The sequence below is a fragment of the Epinephelus fuscoguttatus genome, linkage group LG4, assembly GCF_011397635.1.
Source record: "Epinephelus fuscoguttatus linkage group LG4, E.fuscoguttatus.final_Chr_v1".
In the NCBI taxonomy this organism is placed as follows: domain Eukaryota; kingdom Metazoa; phylum Chordata; class Actinopteri; order Perciformes; family Serranidae; genus Epinephelus; species Epinephelus fuscoguttatus.
The window spans coordinates 4,535,506-4,560,584 of NC_064755.1; the positions used below are offsets into that span (position 1 = coordinate 4,535,506).

The 25,079-nt window shown below is 40.8% G+C and overlaps 1 protein-coding gene across 2 annotated transcripts in view; it reads right to left on the reverse strand.

Annotated features, from left to right (window-relative positions):
- Positions 1-25,079, reverse strand: part of bcar1 (BCAR1 scaffold protein, Cas family member) — a 118,722-nt gene that overhangs the window by 52,881 nt on the left and 40,762 nt on the right. The window contains exon 1 of one of the 2 annotated variants that reach the window (XM_049574419.1): positions 9,821-10,192. The exons of the other annotated variant lie outside the window; for it this stretch is intronic. Coding sequence (XP_049430376.1) covers positions 9,821-9,832 — 12 coding nt within the window. The 5' untranslated portion in view covers positions 9,833-10,192. Of the gene's footprint in view, positions 1-9,820; positions 10,193-25,079 lie in introns of those variants that run through there. 2 annotated transcript variants of the gene reach the window in all.

Here is a 25,079-nt window from a genome sequence, read left to right on the forward strand (position 1 = left end):
TTTGTCAAGTCTGACCACACGCTGTGACTGACCAGGTGAAGTAGGTTGGGTTTGAACTGTTGGTATGAACAGCAAATGTACAGTTTGCATATAAGTCTCTATTTATGTTGGTACAACACTGCAAATTGACGTTTTTTTTCTTCAACAACAAATGCACGTGGTTACTTTTTGCCAACACATGCACATGGTTGGGTTCAGACAACAAAGGCATGTGGCTGAGTTTAGGAAAAAAGAACAGGGTTTGGCTTTACATTCATACGGTAAGTGAACACTCCAGAGTGAAAGTTGGTGGCTGTTGGACCCATCCACCACTCCTCCCACCCGCTCTACTTGGACTTTCGCACCCTTTACTTACAACACTGTCCAGCCACGTTACAGAATAATGGCAACTGGCCACGTATCATGCCGTCATGGAAGGACAGCTTTTTTTGTCAATGTCCGATGCTTGAAGTCACTGACCAAGCGCATCTATTTCACGACTTCAGCGTGAGACCAGGTTGGTCCCTCAGTGCCTCTGTGTGTTCTTCTGAAGGACAGGGTTCTAAGGAGCCCGTGTTACACTGTCTGTTTAAGGCAGGAATGTGGTGTCATTATACCACCTCACTGTTCTGTATAAAAGTTTGATCACAGAATGGGGGAACAGCGTTGTCTTGCCTTTAAGCTGGCAGCAAGAGTTGTACCAGAGCACAATCGAAGTCTGTGTAAAAATAATGAACTGGTAAGATGGGACGACAGGGTATGATTGTTATTGCCATGTTATGCCATTATTGCTTATAAAGCACTGCCTGACCTGTGTGTTATGTCACACCAGAGGACGGCGTTGTTGTGTTACTCTTCATGCCTGTCACGCCTCTTGTGCTTCATAAATGCCGGCATGCTGTCTAATATCACACTTTTGGGCAGCATTATGCCAGTGTTGTTTGGTTTTGTATAAAAAAATAAGGAAAGGCTGCATAAGAAAGGGTCTCCATCTTGGAAGTATTGTGGGATCAATGTGTAAGAATGGCTAGAGATACCTAAGTTATATCTGTCCTTGGGAATTCTTCAGCCTCTTTAAGTATTCAGGGAGGTGACCCTTTCCAAATGTTACCTGAAGACCATTTAAAGGTTCTCTTTATGGTGCTTTCTAAGAAGCCCCATAGAAACCTTTCATTTTTAAGGCTCTCATTGTAATTATGTCAAATTATAAATAGACATGCATCTAATGGATTATTCTTTGCACCCTCTGGTGCTAAAAGATACAACTCAAATCTGTCGTTTCCAAACACCCCCGGCTTTATGTGCTCTGCTAAATGCTAGTTAAGGCTGCTGCTTTAACAAGTGATGATCCCAGCTGAGGAATTCCTGCCTTCAGGCTGTGACTAACAGCAGAAACAACAGCAGGGATTGTGTAGCCTGAAGCACAGGAGAGGCTCACGTAGGCGTGGCCTGAGTGTTGCTTAACCTGTTGACAGACAGCCCTGGTAGAAACTCCTGAATAGCTGCCAGACACACACACATACACACACACACACACACACACACACACACACACACACACACACACACACACACACACACACACAGATAGTTGGCTGGTTCAAAGCAGCTCCTCCTTACACACAACAGCCAGAAATGGAGGGTGGAAGAGCCAAAATATCTTACACAAGAAGAACTGCTTTTACTACAGCTGAGACTGACTAAAACACCAGTAACTTTCTAACTTTCTAACCCGAGTCTTATTGTATCAGACTGAACTGACTTTGTGTTTCACTTCAGTCATTCATTCATAAGATCTTGTTAACACGTCCGTTAGGAAACAGGGAAAATCTGAAGTAAAAAGGACCATGACTGTGACCCACCACCTTGAGAAATGAGTATGTGCAATACACAACAGCAGATGTGTATGCGTGTCCACAGAGCTGCCCACACCTGTGTTTAAGGACTTTACTAACCTGCACTTACACAGGTAGCAAAGACTTGAGCTAAACCCTGCTGACACACCCTCTGATCACGGTGTGTGTGTGTCGTGACACAGAGATTACAGTCTTTACTTCTCTGCTCAAAACATACTTATGATGAAGTGCTGAAGCCTTCGTCTTCACACTGGAATACAACACAGGAGCTCGAAACCACTGTGACATGAAGCTGCATGAAAAGCATCAATGCATCAGCGTTTTGTAATGTTAGATCTCCACAGAAATGCTAGGAAAAACAACCGTCCAAAGGTGTACGGTTTAAAATGGTTTCACAACCACAAGGGTGTAAATCTCCACACTGGTGAACTGTGACACTTTGATCACTCACATAAATCTGTTGAGAAAGCTGCAGCTGAGACTGCAGTGTTGACTCTGATTCAGCACAGAGCGGTGGGGAAAAACATCTAGTGATTCATAGCTTGTTTGTCTGCTAACTGTACTCAACTGTGCTGTGAAACCATGGGCCAAATACAGGTATATACTGAACACCTTTAGTGGAGAAGGCTTCACTTACTGAGACAACAAGAAAACTTTAGCATTAGTGCCTGATCCATTATAATACATTTAATCATTTCGTAATTTTAAATATTACTACGGAAGAGAGGCCCTTCACTTAATACCTTTAAAGAACACTTCGCCCACAAAATGACCATTTCCATATGAATCACTCACCGTGTGTAACGTTGAATTTCTGAGAAAAACGTGTTTCTTCACATGCCTCCACAGGGAACAAAGAATAGAGAAAAGGTGTGCATTTTTCAGGAATTGAAGGAAATAGGGTCAACATTCAACAACAATAAAACTATATCCATATACAAACTCTCACACAATTTTGCAGTATAATCCAAGTCTCATTTATCCAGTGGTATGCTCAGTACTTCACAAATGCATGAATTTTTACCTACATCTACCTGTGTGTACCATGCCCTGTGTGTGCCTGTGTACATTACTTCACCGTGCATGAAGGTGTTGGTACTGTTGTGTTTGAAATCAATGTTTTAGCAAAAATTCTTTGTAAGAGTTTGTAAACAGATGTTAGTTTTGCTGCTGTTAAACCCAGTCCCTGTTTACTTCAGTTCATGAGGAATGTTCACCTTTTTTGGATTCTCCATTCACCATGGAGGAATGCAAGAAAAGCTAACTTTTCTTTGTGAATTCAAGGTAACACACAGTGAGTAATTTAAAAAAAAAAAGGAAAAAAAAAAAGATCATTTTGCATGTCAGAATTAAGGTTAAATGTTCATGACATTTGTAAATTTAAGAGGTACGAGTTGAGAGTTAGAGTATGATCCTTTCTGGACTGAAGTGAGGCCCCAAATGGTAAATCATAAATGGTAAATGTACTACACTTGTATAGTGCCGTTCTACTCTTCTGACCACTCAAAGTGCTTTAACACTACGAGTCACGTTCACCTATTGACACACAAATTCATACACTGGTGGCTGAGGCTACCTGCTACTCAGCTTTTAACACACACACACACACACACACACACACACACACACACACACACACACACACACACTGATGGAACAGCCATTGGGAGTTGCTCAAGGCTATCATTGCTGACCTTTATTTCACTAAAATTCACCAAAATTCTCTTTTATTAGTTGCTTCCCCAATTTCTGTTAATGATTGGAAAAAAAAAATATGGGGCAGGGAGCATGAACTTTTTTTTGGCTTCTGAAGTGGGGCATGACAGAAAAAGTTTGAGAACCAATAACTTAAATTGTTGTTATCAGGTAAAACCACTTAATTTAAGGTGTACTTGTGCTTATCCTGTTCCCAAAGCTTGAATGGGAATATTGCAACCTTGAATACATTAATTTGCATGTGCACCGATTTACAGATAACGGGTATTTCTGTCATCTAGCATTAGGGCTAGATTCAGTAAGAAATATCTTCAATTAATCAAAGCTTCATGGGAGCCAGACTTGTTGAAACATCAGTTTTCAGTTGATCCACCTAAAATACCATTCACCATTAGCCACTTCATCAGAACGCAGGTGGCAGTAACAGTAGCATCAATAGCTAAAAAAAAGAGAATATTTTGCAGGACAGCTAAGCTGTTATTTACAGTTTTGAGGTGATTTGTCGAGCTCCTTGCAGATTTACAATATGGAAGTTTTCCGGCAGATTTTTGGCACTAAACATTTTGGGGATCATCTTCGGACACCCACGTGGCACACTGGGTCAAACTGTCCCAGTATGAGTAGTGCTAGACTGCTGGTGAACTATCAGTTTAAATGTTTTTGTCTGAGATTTACTTATTTATTTATTCTAAATGGAGCACTCCAATACTGATTTGGACACTGATTATCATGGCAACGAGCAAAGCTTCAAAGCATAAATATCAGTACTACCTAGCATGCACATCTGTCAAGAATCAGACTTTTAATTATGGGCCCTCACTCACAGTAGCAAAACTGCCCTGCTGAATCTACCACTTGTGTTTCCACATTGCTTATTTGCAAAATATGGATCATAAAATAACATCCAATATTTCCTCCCCAAGCTATAGGTTTTTCTGGTGAATTCGGCCAGTATTGTCTCTCAGCCAAAACAGGGAAGTTCATTCCTAATTTGGGAACAGACTGTGTTAAATAATCCAAGCTTAATGGTTCACTTGATAGCTTTTCAAAGTCACATCTCAGAGTTTTGTTTATGCTTTCAAAAGACCATGAGAAGCAGTTGAGAGGACTCTGAGCTTGGATTATTTTGTTACACATCAGGAGAACAGTTTGCATTTTCAGGACGGATTCAATGACTCGCATGTCCTGTCTTTGGACTGTAGAAACACTCCCAGGTGAACAAGCGAAAAACAGGCATTCTAGCCAGAATGCTAACAGTGCTACAACTGAGTGAGCATGTTGCCATAAATCCATCTCTACACAAACTCACAGCTGTAATACATGAACTCACACTATTCATGCTAACTGTAAAGACAACACAGTGAAACAGTCTGACCTGACCTATTGAGTGAAAAAATTTAATTTGATCCAGTCTGTTCACACTCTGGGAGATGACTACTGACAACTAAGAATGTTAATTTGCATGGGAACATGTTCTCTAATGGGCAGTCCATGACTGGTGTGGTATGAGTCAGTCCACAACAGGACAAAGACTAGTCTTTTAGCACTGGTCCAAATCTCAATGGGTCTCAAAGACACTGCAGCATTTATGTCCAAAGTGACTGTGGTCACTTATCTGGCGAATTTTACAGACTCGAGAAACTTGACGTGACAAATCAAACATTGTTACTTTGGAGTGGTGATTAAAGAGAATGTTGTTGGGTGTCCTGGTGGTCCGGAGGTTTAAGATGCTGATCCTGTAATCACAACCCCCTTATTCAAGTCTTGTAGGCCAGTATGAGCTGAGCACCATGTGGTGTAGAACATTTAAAATCAATCAATTAATGAATCCATGTAAATAAAGGATTTTCCTATTTGGCCACGTCCCCACAGATGGACAATCCTTTTTAAAATAATACTCTCTGGGAAGAAAAAGCTTTTAAAAGTTGACATCTGATGGCATCTTCTTGTACCAGCAACAATAATGCTTTATGACAAATTGTTGTTGTTGTTTTTTAATAGTTGTTAGTTGGTGAAAGACAGGGGTGCAACAGGAGGGCTCACCTGATCATGTTGAGCATGTACATGCACGTTTCAGCACACAATTGTTTACACTGGTGGCAGGGAAGATGAACCTGCATTACAGCCATAAAACACCAGACAATTTTGTACATATTGTTATTACTGAGGAGACTCGCAATAAATACAGTCATATTTCAAACTGCATCATCTTCATCATGTCAGAGAAGTCGTGTTCATCTGTGTCATCGTCACTTTTCCTCTGTCATATGGTACCAAAAGCAGCAACAGCAGCTTGACAATGTCTGTAATCTTGTCCTCCATAGATACTTTGCTGTTCAGAGTGATCACTGAGATCCAAAACTTTCCATCCCCAGTGTCTCCTAATCCTTTCAGGTGCTCTGCGCAGTGTCCCAGAGCCCCACAGTATCTGGGTCAAAGGTGACTCTGTCTACTGAGTCACGTCTGCTGGCATGTATGAGTCACACAGGACTACTTATAGTTCTCTACTGAGACAAACTGTCAGGTAAAGTCAGGATCTGGGACTAAGATGAGAGAATATAGAGCACAACTTTACTACCTGACTTGTGTTCTGATTGGCTGATTCACTGACTGACTGACTTTATGGGTGACACCTGTGTGAACTTTAACTCAGGGGTCAGTGAAGATGACTGTGTTGGGTGGATCTGTATGTGTGTGGTTGGGTAGATGGGGGTGGGTGGCTAATCACCGGAGCCAAACAACCTGGGGTGTCTCTGTGCATGTGTGTGTGTGTGTGTGTGAGATGCAGGAGACAGAATGGAATTCCTGCTGTAAGCCAGGCCTCCATGACTCAGTCAGTGAGTCAGGAGGAATACATGGACAAAAAATGTGTACTGACACAATGAGGGCTGCTCCACTACTGAGACTGTCATTCATATCTTTATACCTATATTGCAATGCATGACAAGGACCTGTATGTATAATATCTAAATATAGAAGCAGGGGAAAATGTCTGCTGGCTGTATGCTTGTCTGAGATGTGGTTGTAACAGACTAACCATGCTGCAGACAAAAAACTGTTCCCGCTGATTAAAAAAGATCTTCTTCCTCTGTGCCACAGAGCTCCATTGTTATCCAAAAAACTATTAAAAACACATCAGTGAGACACACTGTTGTAGTGCCTGACATGTTTCTTCTTTACATCCACTGTCCTGCTGCCAGAAGTACTCATTAGAGCACGAAACACAGATTAATCCGCTGCTGAAAATATTCCCTCCAAATGCACCATTTCCTCCTGTTTGAGTAACGTCTGACAAATACAGTGACCAGCTGTTTGAGGGAAATTACCAAACCTTTTAAAAACAAAACTTTATATGTGTTAAATATCTGGCTTGGGACTGAGAGCTACAGACAGGATAGAGACATTACTGTCGTTAAGTAGATTTCTCAAAGCAAGGCAACAAAGCATTGCTATGGACTGGTAATCACTTTTCACATTTCAGATGATAGCTCTCTTCTTACCTTCACTGACACTCAGGGGGACCTTGTTTTTTTTTTTTCTCCATGAAACAATATTGCTGCATCATCATACATTACTGCAGAACCATCTTTGCATTTCCAAACTGGGGGGTTTCTAAAGAGCGTTACATTGCTGGACAACAATGTCGATCAACATCACAAGTGTCTTTAGCTAGCATTACCTTGTAGAGATGTTTTAGTCTTTGACACTCAGCAAGGAGCACAAACCTTATAACTGAGTACATACTGTCAGCTCTGTCCACAGAGACAGATGGAGGCAGAGCAACATTTCCTGCAACAATATAGCTCCTATGAAGACATTAGGACAAAGTTATTTACAACAATTAAATGTAAACTCCAAGAAATTGATACACTCTCTGACCAGACTAAAATGTAACATCCTCTCAAAGAAAACAGCAAGATATGTTAGTGCATGTCACAGCCTAAGAGACAACCAACACAACAACACATAACAAGTTAGTTAGTTTGTATTGTTAGTTTGTACTATAATGTGACTTTGGTGAACCTGAACTAACACTTTTAAAAGACAAAGTCACACAATAACAATCCTGTGTTAAGTGATGTTAAATCACTGTTTTTCTCAGTGGAGTTTGGCTTTGAAGAGAGCAACATAATGGCTTTAGTGCACTGTTGGGAATTGCTGTCTGACCATAAGGTAAAGCACTGAAGATACTCTCAATACACTTACACACAGCATACACTTAAACTGTTAATGATTCTTTTAGGTGGGACTTTTCTTTTAGGTGGCTGAAATATGATTTGATGCTGACCCTTCCACAGCAGCTTAGCTTTCATGTCAGACTCCAGCCTGCATCTCCAAACTGGGGGCATGCCAACTGACATATATTGTATATAATATGCTGTCTATGAATAACTACCCCATACAACCCTGCCACAAAAGATCCAAACTATCCCTTTAACAGTCCTAAGTATTTTCCCACCTCAGGTGCAGTCTTGAAATCTGATGTAGCAATCCAATGTTGATATTCAGATATATGATTACAGTCCATTAACACACATACACAGAATCAAGTCAGAACTTTCCTGTGAATAGGACTGTACGTAATCCACTGGGTTCAGGTCCTGATCCTGAAATGCACAGATCTAATTGTAGCCATGTTACACGCCTTCTAATAAAATTTTAAATGCCAAAAAAGTATGTCACAGATCTTCATGTTTTCTGTCTTAATCGTCTCTGCTTCACTTTCTGGTTGAATGCTGGAGGTTTGAGACTACAAACAAAACTATAAGCTTTACTTACTTTACATTCAAGCCTTCAAAAAGTGACAAAAATTGACGGTGCATTTGAATTAACATTGAGAATGGGCCAACACAACATGGCAGCATTGTACAGTCAACAGAAAAGCTTTGACATGGCTGCCTCTGAGTTCCACAACAGTGGAGTGTTATTTTATATTAATTACACACTAATTACTGGCGTGTAATTACTCGTTACACACACAGCGATCTCCTCCACAGTATTTCACTGTCTGCCACATTCCTGACTGTGTAGTTACCCCAAACACACACACACACACACACACACAGTGGTATGACACGAGCAGTGAGCCAACACTGACGCAGAAGCTTTTTAAACAATAGCAGGGAAGGACTGTTGCTGCCAGTTTCTTTCTCTTTCTATCTCTCCTCCTTCCATTCTCTCCCTCCTCGACAAACCATTACTCTCTTCCTCCAGTCAAACAGTCCCCCTCTGTCTCCCTCTGTGTTACTAGATCAATGTCATATTCAATACTCGCACATATCATCTTGTCCTGCCTCTCTGTCTGCTCTCCTCCTCTCCTTGCTCTTGTTTTACTGGAGCGTTTTTCTCTTTCAGCCGACTGATCGCCTGCCTCTGTCCTCTGGCCATAAAACCTTCATTTCTTTCCACTTTCCTCTGAGTCAGCAGAAAGACAGACCACGGCTCTCCCTCTCTCTCTCCTTTCTTTCTTTCTGCCATAAAGCGGACGATGGCCCTCTGCTGTGTGTTCCGATTCTGTGAAGCGATGCGTTCAAGGTAGAAAGTTTATAAGAAAACCGTGTATTACCGTGTATATATTTGGAGTCAGGAAAGTTCTCAGGGGGATCACAGGCATCAAGTCACAAACTTTTACTAAATTCTCCTTGTAGTATTCAGATATGCGACCTAGAAGTGTCACATTTTTGTGGCATATTCTGTTTTCACAACTTCTTTTTGATGTTTTACAGCATCTAGCTTCCATTTTTATTATGTTCGTGGGCTTTACAGAAAGTCTTTAACTTAAAAACTCTTGTTAAACAAAACGAGACGACAACAGAGAGCTGTAGGAACTCCATCAACTGTGTCCTTTTGGTCCATGCACATTCCTTTACAGTCTCCTCGACCTGTGTGTAGTGACTTTAAACCCTTAACCCCACACACACACACACACACACACACACACACACACACACACACTCCCCATGGAGAGCCAACAAAAGGTAGGAATCCACAGAGAAAACTCCAGTTTCCCTCTCCTCCCCCTTCACATTTTCCTTTTCTTCATACTCAAGTCTCCCTCACCCCCCTCCTTTCCTCCCTCCCCACCTCAGTCTGTGCACAGCTGGGGCATAGCAGGTCCTGCTAAAACACTCTCACACACTCTGAACCACAGGGGGATGAAGGAGCAGACAAACACCAAAAAAGGCACAAGGTTTTTAAAAAGCTGTAGAGTGCCACAGAGGCAGTGATTTGTTCACACTCAACACACACACACACACACGCACACTCACCAGATAGTTCATTTTGTCCCTGCTGCAGTGAGGCGGCTGTGCTAACTCCGGGGCAGGGCTGTAGCTCAGCCCCTGTGAGATACTTTGCCAACTAGATCCGTTGCTGAGTAGATCCCAAAAGATCCCAAAACTCCTCCAAGTCTCCTCCCCCACCCTCCTTCCTTCCAATGTCCTTCTGTCCTCCCTCCTTTTTTCTTCTCTGTGTCGTTCCTTCTGTCTTGTTCAGTCTTGTTTTCAGTTTTCGAGCAGATCCCGACACATTCTGCCGCTCTGTGATCTCACACAGCAAGAATGAGACTGCTGCTTGGCCCATTTACTTTTACCCCGCTCCCCTTCTTTCTCCCTTGATCTCCCTCCCTCTCTCTCTCTCTCTCTCTCTCTCCTGCTTGAGGAAAAGAGGGAGGAGTGTGTAACCCGACACGTCACTTCCTGCTGGATCCTGATATTCCCTCTCTCCAGTCTGGCCATTGGCCCGAGGAGCTCTTCTCATGCAAATAAGCTTTGCCCTCCCACTGTCCCAGCTCCCCCCCTCCTCCTCTCTCTCTCTCTCTCCCCCTGGCTGTGAGGGACTGTCAGTGCTTTGGAATGCTGCTGAGACACACTCACACAGTGGACTGCACATGAGCATAAGGCAACATTACCTCATCTAACTGTCTCTACCCTCAGATTGGTGGTCTTTTTCTGCTGGCCTATAAGAGCTGCTAACGAACCTGATGTCCAGACAGTAGACAATCAGTACATTTACATGCACAGTAAAGTCAAGCTACAGTTATAGCTCGACTACTGTCCTTGTCCCAGTATACAAGCATGGGAGGGGAAATGATTTATTGACCGAAGTATGTCCAACTAGGAACAATAGGTGGCAATATACACCTTTCAGCTTGTTAGTATTGGACCTTTTTTCGGTTGACATATTACATCACACACCAAACAATCGACCAACAAGTTAGCTACAGTTAGCTAGCAGCAAACTGTTACCAACTGTATATTCCGTCTGTCCAAAAATGCACCACTCTGGATGTGGATTTGGCCATGTTGTTACGAGCTTCTTCTTCTGTTACATTTAATGCTATTCGACTTCTCGGTGAAAGCCCGGGATGGAAACTGTGGAGCATGCGCAGAGTGCCTTAATGAGCTCAGGTCTGATTGACTGTTTACATGCAGGAGTAATTCAACTCCCAATTGCATTAGCTGGGTGTGTTAGTCCTACTTTGAGAAATTCAATTTAGTGCAATCTCAGTTGGACTAACACAATAAATCCATTCTCTCTAATGTCAAGTAAATGTACTGACTGCGTGTCATGACTACACACTGTAGAAAAGACAGTTAAGCCCATGTCTGAAAAGTTCTGCATATTTTATCTCATGGGTCCCATAGTTTCCTAGAATTTAATCTTATTACTTAATTGTAAATTCATTGGACAGTATATGTGAATAATGTTTAACTGGAACACTTCCAATTAAATAATACTTTATATTGCTACTGCAGCATGGAGTCTTTCAGTCACAGTGCACAGCAGGTCAGGCAGAGCTCACGCTCCAGTATATATGATGAATAAAGATTCCAGTCATAACCAAATCTGAAATGAATGATGAATGAATTCTAGCTTGAGTTTGAAGAGAACAGTTATTTTAAGAAGATTCTTCTAGAAATCAACAGCTGCTTATAAACGTAACACAACAGATTAAACTGAGATGACAATATGGTCTGGATTTTTCCTGACATGAACAGCACACTACAAAGGGTATTTCCAGGAAACATCCCAGGTAAATAGGAAATGTTGGCTCCTAAAAGGTTGTTTGATCTATCTCAGAATGCTGGGAAAATATCAATATCAATCTTTTATTATATACATTATTTATTTTTGCAACTACAGATTTTTAATCTAACTTTTAGTACTCGAAAAATATAATCAATTGCTTTTTAAGTCCACTGAATAATGCTGATGATAGTCAGTAGAGGTCTTAGTCAGTGGCATATAGCAGGAAGTTCATCAAAACAAAGATGGAGGCACCAGGGAAAGAAATCAGAAAGGTGCCGTCAGTGTTTAAATCAAACATCTGGACTTATTTTGCATCTTTTAAAATGGAAGGAAAGCAGGACTTGGATATGATACATGCAATTTGCAAGCAGTGTCATGTGAGAATAAAATACTCTGGGAAGATTACAAACATGAGGGCTCACCTCACACTCCACCACTCAGAGATAGCGTTAGCTCAACAAAACTACCATTCAACTCGAGAGCGCTGAGCATAACACAGTCCATCACCTACTTCATGTGTAAAGATCTGCGTCTATATAGTGGTGTTGAAAATGAAAGATTTTGTTACATGCTAAAAACAATGGAACCCAGGTACCTGACTCCATCGTACCCAAGCTGTACAGAGAAGTGAAGCAGAAAATGGAGGAATCTTTGAGTACAGCATTTCAGATATTTACCTGAAAATCTTGCGCCTGTATTCACAAAAAATTGCTCCTCATGACAAATTTTGAAGAAAGTTCTTAGAATTATAATGTTTTCTAAGAATTTCCCCTTAAAGTTAGCTCTAGATCCTGTCCTGATAAAAGTTTTTGACCTTTTGGACACAAAATGTGGTCACTTCATCATTTTATCCTATTAGACATTTATATGAAATCTTGTAATGAATAGCATGTGAATTCTGGAGTTATGGCCGAAAACATTTTTTTTTTAAGGTCACGGTGACGAACAAAATCTGATAAGTTCATCCTTGCTATACCTCCACTATTTACTGTGTTTCTGCTCTATTTGAATTTACTATTATGATACTAAATTTGTTTGTCATTTGAAATGCATTTGTCACTAAGATGAGTGATGTTTGTGAGAGGTTTATGAAATAAAGTCTGGATTTATTATTAGTATTCTGCCTGTATCAAATGTAGGATGTCCAAATATGGCTGTGTGCCCTCTGGTCCTCGCTGCCTCTCCTCTAATATTTTAAGAACAGGAGTTACATTGTGTCGGATGCTGATCAGCCTGGTGCCAACTATCTAGCAGAACATTCCACACACACCTACACACACTCTTTACCCTCCATGACCTGGGCACTGCCCTCTCTGACTGCCACACTCAACAACAACAGCCTCTGTTACACTGACCTACAAATGGCAAGTACATCACACACACACACACACACACACACACACACACACACATACACACACACAGAACAAGAACAAAAAGCAGTCATTGAGGGTTAGGCCATGTAGGTCAATGTGAATCTGAATATGGTAATATTTTCTGCTGAGGAAGTGGCTCCATGGACACTCAGTTTGTGTGTCTTCACTCTCGGTTCAGGTTAAGAATATCAATAGTGGAGGTCTGACACTGCCAGTCAAGTCTATAATCCTCGAAAACCCTGGTATTCCTTGTGGTGTCTGGTAAAGTACAATTTGAATGTCTTCACAAGATGTGTCTTGGAAAATAGACAACTAAGCAGCTATGATGTCTGCCTGCCATCTGTGCTTCAGTAAAGCAGTGAAGAAGAACCTTGTCAAATGAACTGCACACTTGTGGTGGGATAGAAGTCTTTGAGGATTACTTCTGCGACTCCAGTGTCATCACCAAATTATGTTAATGATGTAAAAATAGAACAAGTGTAAAAAATAGATTCCTGGGCGTGATGATTCAAATGAATTACATTGGAAACACAGAACACTGTAAAACTAGAATTACACACACACACGCACACACACACACACACACACACACACACACACACACACACACACACACACACACACACACACAAGTCATGTTTCTCTTACAATTTACATCCATGTCTGTGGAAACATGGATGCATCACACCTATTGTCCCTCGACAGCACAGAAGATCTATACATCAGCACAGTTTCAAGATTAGTGTCACCAGTTAAGTTATGACACTGAGTAATCGCTCGAAAAGGGTTTTATGCAGAACATTATGATGTCAAAGTGAAGTTGACCTTTGACCTTTTGGATATAAAATGTCATCACGTCATCATTCAATCCTGTTAGACATTTGTGTGGAGCTTTGTCATAATAAGCGTATGAATTCTTGAGCCATGGCTGAAACAATACAGTTAGATCATTCAACAATCAGAAACCATGCATTTGAGGTCAACCGATTGATCGGTTTGGCTGATTAATCAGTATTGATAGGACTTTACACAAACTATCGTTTATGGCAGAACGGGACTCTTATAGTGGCCCATCACTGTGTCTGACTGTGTCCCATCATTTATGAGCAGGCCACATTTAAGCTCTTTGTAGACCTACACAATACAAGGATGAGAAACTTTTCAGCTCCACTAATCAATTTGTTGTTGGCCTACCCTCCAAATAATCAATAATAACCCACATAATTATGTATTGACGAATATCCATCACATAGTTTGATCCTCCTAAAGTTCCTCCTAAAACCTCCTCGGTGCCATAGGCCCCGATTCTGTGTTTTGGGGCTCAAGCAACCACAGAAAAGTCTGGGCCAACTGAAAGCAATTTCAGATTAGCTGCCCATGTGAAGGCTATGTTCTGCTTTGTTCCACCGTACTGATGAGCCAATTAAACCACTGGACCAAAGCACCAAGGACTTAAGGTAGCCTGTTATAACTTGCTTGGCTTGTTAACAGGTGGCGTCTCGTAGCCTAGAATGTGATGTTGCGTTCTTTATAAGTGTATTATAGCAGCGGTGTCTCACAGCCACAGGGGTGTCAGGATTGATTTGTACACTTGGCCTATGACTTGTGTTCAGGTGAGACTTTTTATGAAATAATTTTGGTATCATTGATTAGAACTTTTCAGTGCATTTAATGTTGTGTATAATAAGTGATAATCTGATTTATAAATATCATGCTTGTCACAGGCTAGCAGTTGGTAAAATTTCAGGACCATGGACAGAGCTGGTTGTGCCTCCTGGGGTCCAATCCAGAAAGCAGGTTTAACAAACTAAGTCTGACCCTGGTTGGTGATTTGCACTTCAGTAGAGTAATAGGCCACAGTAGCGAATTTAGTGGCTTTATTTCAGCTACGTGGCAACAAAGATAGTAAACTGAAATATTTTCAAATGCGATGCCAACTAACAACGTTCAAATTACATACACAGTCACATTTACATTCTGCAGTGGCACCACAATCTCACTCAATGGGATGTTATTGGCCGATTAATCGGCTATCGGCTTTCTCCTGCGCCAAACTCTTGTTATTATATCGGCCATTAAAAATGCACTATCGGTCGACCTCTACTATGGATTACCAGAACCATCCAGGATGCCATAAACACTCTCACTACAGCCAGTCCGGAAACATGGACAGTTACGAAGCAGCAGCCTACAATGTAAGAGCAGGCAAAAAAGGACTGAATTACAATGCACAGGTTAAAGGAGCTGTCAGGATTATACTTCACTGGAGTTGTAATTTGTATGTATTCATCTGACAAAATCAATCATTGAACGATTGAACGATAGAATGTCAGATAGATAGATAGATAGATAGATAGATAGATAGATAGATAGATAGATAGACAGACAACTCCCTGGTCATGTATATAACCAGGTTTCTAATTTGCTTTTTACATGTCAGCATAAAACTGCTTATCTGACAGAATGAAGTGGTTTCTTGTTTCTTGCAGTTGTATTTTATGTAGAGTTCTGGAACTGGAAGGTTCTCGAACACCAGAAAGATACCAAAAGACAGGATGTGTCTGACTAAGACCATCGGCGCTGCCTTAAAAAAAAAAAAAAGCAGCCCCCTCCTTCTTTTCAATGAGACCACTGCAGTGATGCAGTGTGAGTACTGACACAGAGTTCTCCAGCAAACAAAAGGCATCTGGCCAAAAAGTTAAACTTGGCTCTACACTTGCTGCAATGAGACACTGGTAATCAAATACATCCAAGTATTGATTAGTAGTGTCCTTTGGTCAAGTCTTCTGTTGTTAGTAATTCATATTTTGCAGATGACATGCATTATTCTTCATAGACAAATAATTCTCACTCCTATGTGTTAATGCAACCCACTTGCCAAAATAAATGTTGGCACTGTACGTTTCTTTAAACCATGGAAAAACAGCCCACTTGGGGGCTGAAAAGCTGCTGGAAACGGTTGGAAGCTTCTGGTCAGTTGGTTGATTGGTTGGCTGATGTGCTCTGGTCCGACCAAATGCTCATTGGTTGGACAGTCACTGGCGTTACTTTAAGATGGACTCACGCATGCAGCTCAGGTGGAAAAGCATTACAGTGCACAGTGTATTTTCAGATATTACAGTGGACATCACATTTATTTTCCACTTGAGGCTACTTGCCTTGCTTTGGTGGACACACAATGCTACCAGGTAGAGTGCACTGGGGCAGATTGAGATAATCTAGAGATAACACACAGATTTTTTCCCCCACTGACAAGTCCATTGGTTGAAGAGTAGGTAGAATTTCAATCGATCAGGTTTTCTTTGGTTAATTACAGCCTACTGGAAGCAAAGTCACGGTCCCTGAATAACACCCATGTTTGATAGCTAAATAGCTGCTAGAAATACAGCAATGTCTCAGTAAAAAAACAACTGCTTTTTGTGCCACTGTACTTGCTTGAAAAACAGCGACAGATCCCTAAAAAAAACACACGCTTCTAGGGGCTATAAAGGCTCAGCAAACACAGTGAGGGATCGCTAGAGAATACCTATGTTTTGGAGCCGAAAAGCTGCAGTAAAAACAGTGACAGGTCCCTGAAAAACACCCACATTTGGTGCTGAACAAGCTGCTAGAAACACAGCAATGTCTCACTAAAAGAACAACCACTTGTCATGCCACTTTCCTGCTGAACAAAAAGCTAAGGGTCCCTAAAAAACACCCACATTGGTGCCTAAAAACCTGTTGGAAACATACCAATGTCTCAGTAAAAAACGACTGCTTTTCATGCCACTATCCCTGCTTGAAAACAGTGACTGGTCCCTAAAAACACCTACAGTTGGTGCCTGGCAATGTCTCAGCAAAAAAACAAATGCTTTTCATGCCACTATTCCTGCTTGAAAACAGTCACCGGTCCCTAAAAAAAACACCTACATTTGGGCGCTATCAAGCTGCAGGAAAAACAGTGATGGTGCCTAAAGAGCTGCTGAAAACACAGTAATTACTCACTAAAAACAAATGGTTTTGTTGTTTGCTGATCATAAACAGTGGTCTGCAGTTTTCTGCAGACTGGCAGTTGTCTCACCTTGGTGTCATGTCACCCACCATTCCCCCAACCTCTTGATGACAAAATAAGACTATGGCATGTTTGACGTCAGATGTCAATGTATTCGTGTTTTACAGGAATTAACATTGCCAACATTTTCCTCTGGTGACTTGGCTGGTTTCTGAAAGCGGCTGTCTGCTGTGTGCTATCACTGTAATCTTACACACAGAGGCTGCAAGTCACTTGCCTGACTACAATAAATGGATTTCTCTTTTTCTTCTTAGATTAAAATCCCATTTTTAAATAGCAGTCGAATCAGATGAATGACAGTGTGTGTGTGTGTGTGTGTGTGTGTGTGTGTGTGTGTGTGTGTGTGTGTGTGTGTGTGTGTGTGTGAGCGAGCATCTCCACTCCTCTGTTCACTCTTCCTCCATTCTCTCTCCATTCACATGGTTAATAACTCCATTAACCCCTGTCAGCTCTCTGCTCTGGTCCAGCGGCTGACACACACTAATTGATGAGCTTAGAGTGTGTGTGTGTGCATGGGACTGTGTGTTCATCATTTAAGCTGCTTATTATAAGAGCAAGTGATCTCTCTCAGCCCCAAGCACAAAATACAAATGGCTGCTCTTGGGTGAAAAACTTGTATGTCCATTTTTTTGTGACGTTATTGAACTACTAATGTCTCAAAGGGCTGATGAGTGTTTCTAACCCACCTGGGTTTTATAAGCCTTTGGCTCTGGCCTAAAAGATGTGTCCAACCAAGAAAATGAAACAAGGTTATTCTTCTTGTCAAGCTGACATTTTGGAGATACAAGGTTTCCACCTGAGAGCTGTGAAGTGCTTCTCATTCACCACACACAGGCAGAGTTGTGCACAAATTCTAATGACTGTGGCATTTGGTGCTAATACCTGGGGCCAGACATTGGGGCAGTTATTTTTAATTCAACACAAGCAGCAGTGACGGGACAAATGGATCACTGTATTTATACTAAATCGCATATTACACACACACACACACACACACACACACAGAGACAGAGTAGCATAATAGGATTGGTGTTTGTCCCAATATGAAATTCATTTCCTGTGATGTTGTGTGTGTTGAGTCAGTGATTTTTAAAACTGGAATTCTATTGTTGGGCTCCGTCCAGCTAAAGCACCCCAGAGAGCGGACGTGCAGAGTGTGTGTGAGTGTGTAATCATGACTGGGAGGGCAGCTGCTGTTTCAGTTTGTGATCAGCAGCTCATTTCAATTTTCTCTCCAATTTTCTCTTTACTGTCTAAAACCAGATACACTCTCAGAGCAGAGCTGATGTATGACCCCAACTACTGTAAACTACAGGCATCACTACTCCCTGCAGTGGGAGCAACTGATTTTGGACTGCAGAAATAAAATCTTTCCATGTCCTACATCACTGCAAGACAAGTCTCTCTCACACACATGCACACACACATAGACAAACTCAAACACACAAACTTGCATCATCACCAATGGAGTTTTTTCATGTCACTCACTGACTCATTTGTTAATAGCGTTAATACAAGAGCACACTACAGCATCCAGCCTGTACAGCACACACATCACTACATGATATTGTATATGAGACAATATTATCTGCCCATTTAACACAGTCAGTTACAGAAGTAGCTGCCACCCTTTTCTTTTTTTTACTTTTGGCCATAAAAGATGAAAACAACACATACTACATAATGTAAGTCATTGTAACCACTGAAATTCAATAAAGTTAACTTGAAATTGACTTCACAAACACACATTACACAGCACATGGGATAAGTTTACCTTTAGGGCAAAAATACCTTTCTGGAAGAAATGTTTTCATTCTAACCCAAGCCATCATCTTTTTCCTAAGACTTACAGGCAAACTCCTCCCAGCATCCATGAAACAGATTATTATCAACATTTAGGGATCCTCGGATCGGGTATCGGTGCCGATCACGTTATTTTTACAAAATCGGAATTGGTAATAAAAGATTGGAGGAATCAAAACAACAAAAATGGTCAGGTTTTTCATCTATGTTGTTCATTGTTGCCTCTGCTTTCCAATGTATTAAGTGTGGCAATCCTGTATATTTTAAAAATATATATTTTTTATAAGACAGTCAGCTGATGGCTTGCTCACTTCCAGACACACCCACCGGTGCTATCGGGCAGTGGGATGGCTTGATCAGCTGAGCCCAGGTAGACCAGCCCCTACATTATGCCGCTCCTGGCAGTATGGCGAGAGACGCCAGCGAGTGAGAAATGAGCCAGAAGTCCTCTTCGTATTCGGCCCACCATGGCATTTTACACCGCTCAAAGTCCGCGAAATAGGTGCTCTTCCCTGTGGAATATCATCCATCCGGCCACCGGCCTCACCTCAGATTCCCCGCCATGGATATCAAGGGATCCTACGGAGCCTCCACGCCCGAAACACCGCCAGAGCTTTACGGCATTCACCCAGGGTCCCATGAGTTGGCAAAAGCCGGGGGTTACTTTTCGTTTCATTATTCCTTATTTGAAACCTTCGGGCCGGGCTGATCTATTGTTTTGAAACTGAACTGAGTCAGGGCGTTCAGTGGATTTTCTTTACTTCCTTGTTTACGAGAAAAACTGGGGTGGAGATTTATTTTGTTTAGCGAACTGTGTGGATTGAACTGAATTGAACTGTGATATGTTATTTGCAAAGAACATATCACATAACATTTATTTTCTTTGGTGAAAAAAATATATACTGTCTTGAAACTGATTACTGTTGTATTTGTATTTTTGAAAATTGAGTATAATTCTTTTGTTCAACAGAAACCAGGTAAAAACAATTTAATTTTGGTGTAAAGGGACCTGTTTTATGGGTTTTATGGTTTCTTTGTGGGGTTTGACTGAGTAAAAGAAAAATATTTGTTTCATGAGAAACAAAAGATATAGGCCTATTTTGTTTGCTGAAGACAAGAAGAAGATATTGAATTTGTTTACATTTTGTGCTGCTGAACCACCGATAAGCTTTTTGGATACTATGTAAATAAAAAGGAAACCTTATGGGACAACTTGGATGCATTCTTTTTTTTTCTTTCTTAATGCTTTGCAAAGTATCAGCTCGGACTTGGTATCGGATTTGGTTTCAAAGTAAAGGACTCGGTATCTGATCGGATGCTAAAAAAATGTGATCGGGACATCCCTTTCAACTTTATTTAACAAAAGTATCAAATTCAGCTCATTAATAACTGGCAAGGTTCATTGACAAAACAATTGTTTTTCCTAGTCACTCATTTTAGCTTAAGCACTGACACATTGCATAAATTAGCCTAGCAGCTAGTGAAGATTTACTCTACTCATAGCAAACAAATTACATGGATTATTTATACTTTTTCTTACTCACCAAGTCACTGCATCTCCCGACTAGGGCTGCCACTAACGATTATTTTCATTGTCGACTAATCTGTCGATTATTTCTTCGATTAGTTGACTAATCATTTCATCGAAAAATGTGTTAAAATGTTGAAAAATGTCGGTCTGTCTTGCCCAAACCCCAAAATTACATCATCTAATGTCTTGTTTCATACTCATGCCAAAGGGTTTTAGTTCACTGTCACGGGAGAGTGTGTAAAGCTGCCAATATCTGAACGTAAGAAGCTGCAATAGGAGTGTTTTAGGGTACTTTTATAGTGCTTTTCTATGAAAAATGACTCAAACCGTTTAGTCGACTACTAAAATAGTCACCCATTATTTTAATAGTCGATTAGTCATCGATTAGTCGACTAATGATGGCAGCCCTACTCCCGACAGAACAGCACTGTTGAATTTCAGCCTGCATGTGTGTTTTTTCAGCCCAACATTGTTTAAACAGAGCAGCTGTTGTAACTGACTGTGTTGTAAGAAGTTAGCGTAGTGAGATGCTCGTCTGGGCAGGCTTGGGTTGGCTCCCATTTTCTCCAAATTCAATAATATTTCTACACTAGTGACTCATTCCCAGGTAAAGAGCGTTATCCTCGTCATCTGTCTCTTGGCTGCCTGCCATCTGCCTGTTGCTCTTAAAAGGTGACACAGACTTTCAAAGTAAAGGCGTAACCTAAAGATGATATGGATCGATGTTTTCACTTTGCATCAATGCTATTGGATCGTAGATGATTGCACCAATATGTCGATCCAGATCGATGGATCGTCACAACTCTAACTCACCACAACTATCTATAGTTCCTTCCTAGAGAGGGCAAGCTTTTGGCTGCATTTTGGATTCACATACACACACACACACGCACGCACACACACACACACACACTCTCTCGCATGTACAGAGAGAGAGACAGAGTGAAGGGGGTTTTGCACAAGCAGTCCCTCTGTCAGTGTGATGTCAGAGTTTGGGGAGGTCAGAGGGTCAGTCACAAAAAATGATCTGACTAGTTGATTATACAGAGCACGCACACACACACACACACACACACACACACACACACACACAAATAATTAAAAAAAAAAAGAAATGAAAAAGTTAACATCTTTAACAGACAGTAAGACCCAAGACAAGTACACTTGTCTTGGGTCAAGTGAAGCAAATAGCTTCATTCAGAATGGAACATTTACATAAGTGAAATCATAAGAGAAGCTGTCTGTGCAAAAGGATTCTGCAGTCGTGTCTCTCATGCCTCTATCCTGGAGGTCAACAGTCTTTTTATCAGCTGTAATCTCTTTCAATATGGGACTGCACAGTGTGAATGCATCCTATTCACTGCACAGTAACAGCCATTCAGAGCTGCCTGAGCCATTATCATAAAACTGTGGCATGAATGCCACCCTGTCAGTGCAACATAAAGAAGACAAGACATACTGGACACCTATTGTAGAGACATACACACTAAATTCACACTGTCTTTACCATGGTGTTTCAGACAGTCCTGCTAATGGAGTTTGATGGATAGAGCACAATGTATCTGTGATTCAGCCATGTAAGTGGAGCTAAACATGTGAACAGTGTGATGTGATGGACTGGGTATCAAACCTCAGTACTGCTTTAACCACTGACAGAAATAATGTCTGCAGCCAATCAAAAACTGTCATGTACCAATAAAAGTATTGTTTTAATAAAATGTCAAACCCCTGCCATCCCCAGCAGCGATTATCCTGAAAACATTCCCACAGACTGACACAGTGGAGAATCAGTCATGCCAGAGGCAACACTTTGTTCTTCTGTGTCAGACAATCAGCTCTTTGACAGTGAAGTAAAATGACAGCCACTGTAGGGAACATCACACACACAGCCTATGGGATGTGTCAAGCATGGACCTATTCACCTTTCTGTGTCCCACACCATTCTTTCTGTGTAGTGAGCTGTCTCTCTTCCTGTAGCCAGGACATTCACATCAGCAGGGGGCACACTGAAGTAAAGTACTGCAACCACTGGTGTAAATATTGTTTCAATTACTTCTACAACTAGCTGTCTTTTTATTTTCATATTGTATCATTTTTTTTAATAAACTGATTTAGGGTATAACATCACTGTGTCCACTGTTCTGTTTCGAACATACATTCCCACAGGAAATTAGATCAACCAATCAGTTTATTTGAAACTACACTTTTTTGAAACTACATTTTTACATCAACCTGCCTATAGAGGTAAAGGATGGAAATTAGCCGTGGGCTACAATCTGGCGTATTTACATATACTCACATATTTGTTCATTAATATGCATTGTCCCTATTTATAAATAAATAAATAAATACAGAGCCACACAGCGCATTGTCAAGATCTGTAAGCTTCCGTGACCTATAGTTACCCCTAACACTCATCTCATTTACAGTATCTATCTACAGTATCTACAGGCCACTGTCAGCCTTACAATTAACACTAGGTACGCAGGTGTGTGTACAGCATCCTTAGTTTCAGCTGGCAGATGTGTTTTCTACTAGACAAGCCACCACAGCCTCATGGGCTGAAAAATGTAGCCAACATGGAAGTGCCAAAAATGCAGTCTCTCTAATGGCCATTTGAGGCTGGCTCCAGAAGTGAGTCAATCCCAATAGACCCCCATGTTAAAATGCCCAACTTTACAGCAGAAATAAACATGTTTACAGCCTGGAACAAAAAAATTGTTTTAGTCACTACAGCTAATTTCAACATTTTTAGTCTAATAATAAACAAAATGCACTCACAAAATGTCAAGTAAGGAAATATTCTTACACCTATCTTCCTTTCTAAACAGAAAAATATAACAGTACAATTTCTGAATTCAAATTCCTCATTTTCACAGGACTAAAAGCCTTTGCATCCCAAATTTGTATTTTTTTGTCCGAAGTAAATACGCATTTAAAAGTAAATATAACCTCACTTGTCAATCATGCTTACACACTAACTCCTGTCATCTGTCATCACAGTTTTCAGGTTTTATTTTATGCATATTTCACATCCATCAATAGCTTGTGGAGATTTGTTTGACCCTGACGCAGTGAAGAAAATTGGGTTTACCTGCTTACACACAGATCCGCAACAAGAGAGAGGAACAGGACAGAAGTGGACAGGGGGGCAGCAAGAAAAAGACGTGTTAATACATGACAGCAAAGTCCTTTTTGAAAAGTTCCAGGACAAATAGGAGGTAACATTAGCCTGTCCAGAAATGCACAATACCGATGATTATGCTCACAGCAGAGTGCATTTTATGAAATAGACACAGTGTATCATATCACAACCGTGGTGCCAAAGGCAAAACGCTGAAAGAGAGTGGCAACAGCCAGGGAGAAAACTCGAGTGGACAGAAGCAAGGGAGAAAATGTGTCTATATATTTTGCCTCATACTGGGAATGTTCGCAGTGAATAGAACCTCAAGATGTATCAGACTCAGTGTGCAAGGTTTGTGTGTGTGTAACGTTATCAGATGATGGAGTTAAAGAACTACACAAAAAAAATACTTACTTGTTGTCCAAGACCTTAAGACTAGCTTAACTGCTTTGTTAACTCATCATAAAACATACTTCATTCAAACTTGACAGTGACAAAATAAAACTCACCAAAACCAGCTTGGTGAGTCTTTCCATTGTTGGTTGAAGTAAACCCTTAAATTGCTAAGTTGTTGTGAAAATATGCTGGCTTTACCAGTGCTTTTCCCCCATGGTCTCTCTCTGCTGTTGCTGGTTGCTGGTAATGTTATCCCTACCACTAAGTGTCTCCATCTTTGTTAATTCAGCTGCCTATTCTACCAGTACAGACTGACTCGTGGTGGTGCATGCTGTGTACTACAATACATTGCCTCAATACAGCATCTCGGTATCAGTTTGATAGAAAGACAAGCATCTGTATTTTTGCCAGTACTGAAATCATACCTTCAGGATTTCCAAATCCCTTAGTACTATAACACCTTGATACTGTCCAAGCCTATTATACATACTTGTTACCTTCATGTATATTATAGGCCCAGATTTTCACCTGTTACATCAAAACATTCAGCGCTTCATCCTATACATGGGAATCTGAAAAACGGAGCCAGCTGTGTACTTTGAAAGTTACTACAACATAATACTTTGTTGCATTTAAAATGAGCCAAAAACTTTTTACACTTTTTTTACTTTTTTATACTAAGGCCTCAATCTTTAGAGTTTTGATTGCATGACAATAGCAAGAACAACAATAACATTATTGTTATTATCATTGGCATCCAACAATGAGTAAAAAATACTCAGACCATCATAAAGTAAGAGACACCAGCTCAGTAAATGAGTCTTGCCTGCATAAAGACTTTAACAGACACATGCAGCAACAATCCAAGCAGTACGCAGTCGGTGTTATATCACTTGTCAACATCACACCGATTAGCACTCCAAGTTGCAGTGAAGAAACAGTATGAACCAAATGTAATGACCAGCTGGGCTGGACTGCTTAATTATAATCAATGTTTGCTGTAACACTCTTTTACTTACTATGTGGATAGAACATGTTTTATTATGTATGAGTCTAATTTTGATCTTAATGTGTTACCTGAGATCTCAAATATGATTTTGTCATGAAAAAAAGAGAAGATTTTTAAGTTCCACTCCATGCAAATTTACATCTCACATCATCTGGCTCTGGCTAAAAAAGTGCACTTTACGAATGTTGCACTGTTCCTTTATGTCAA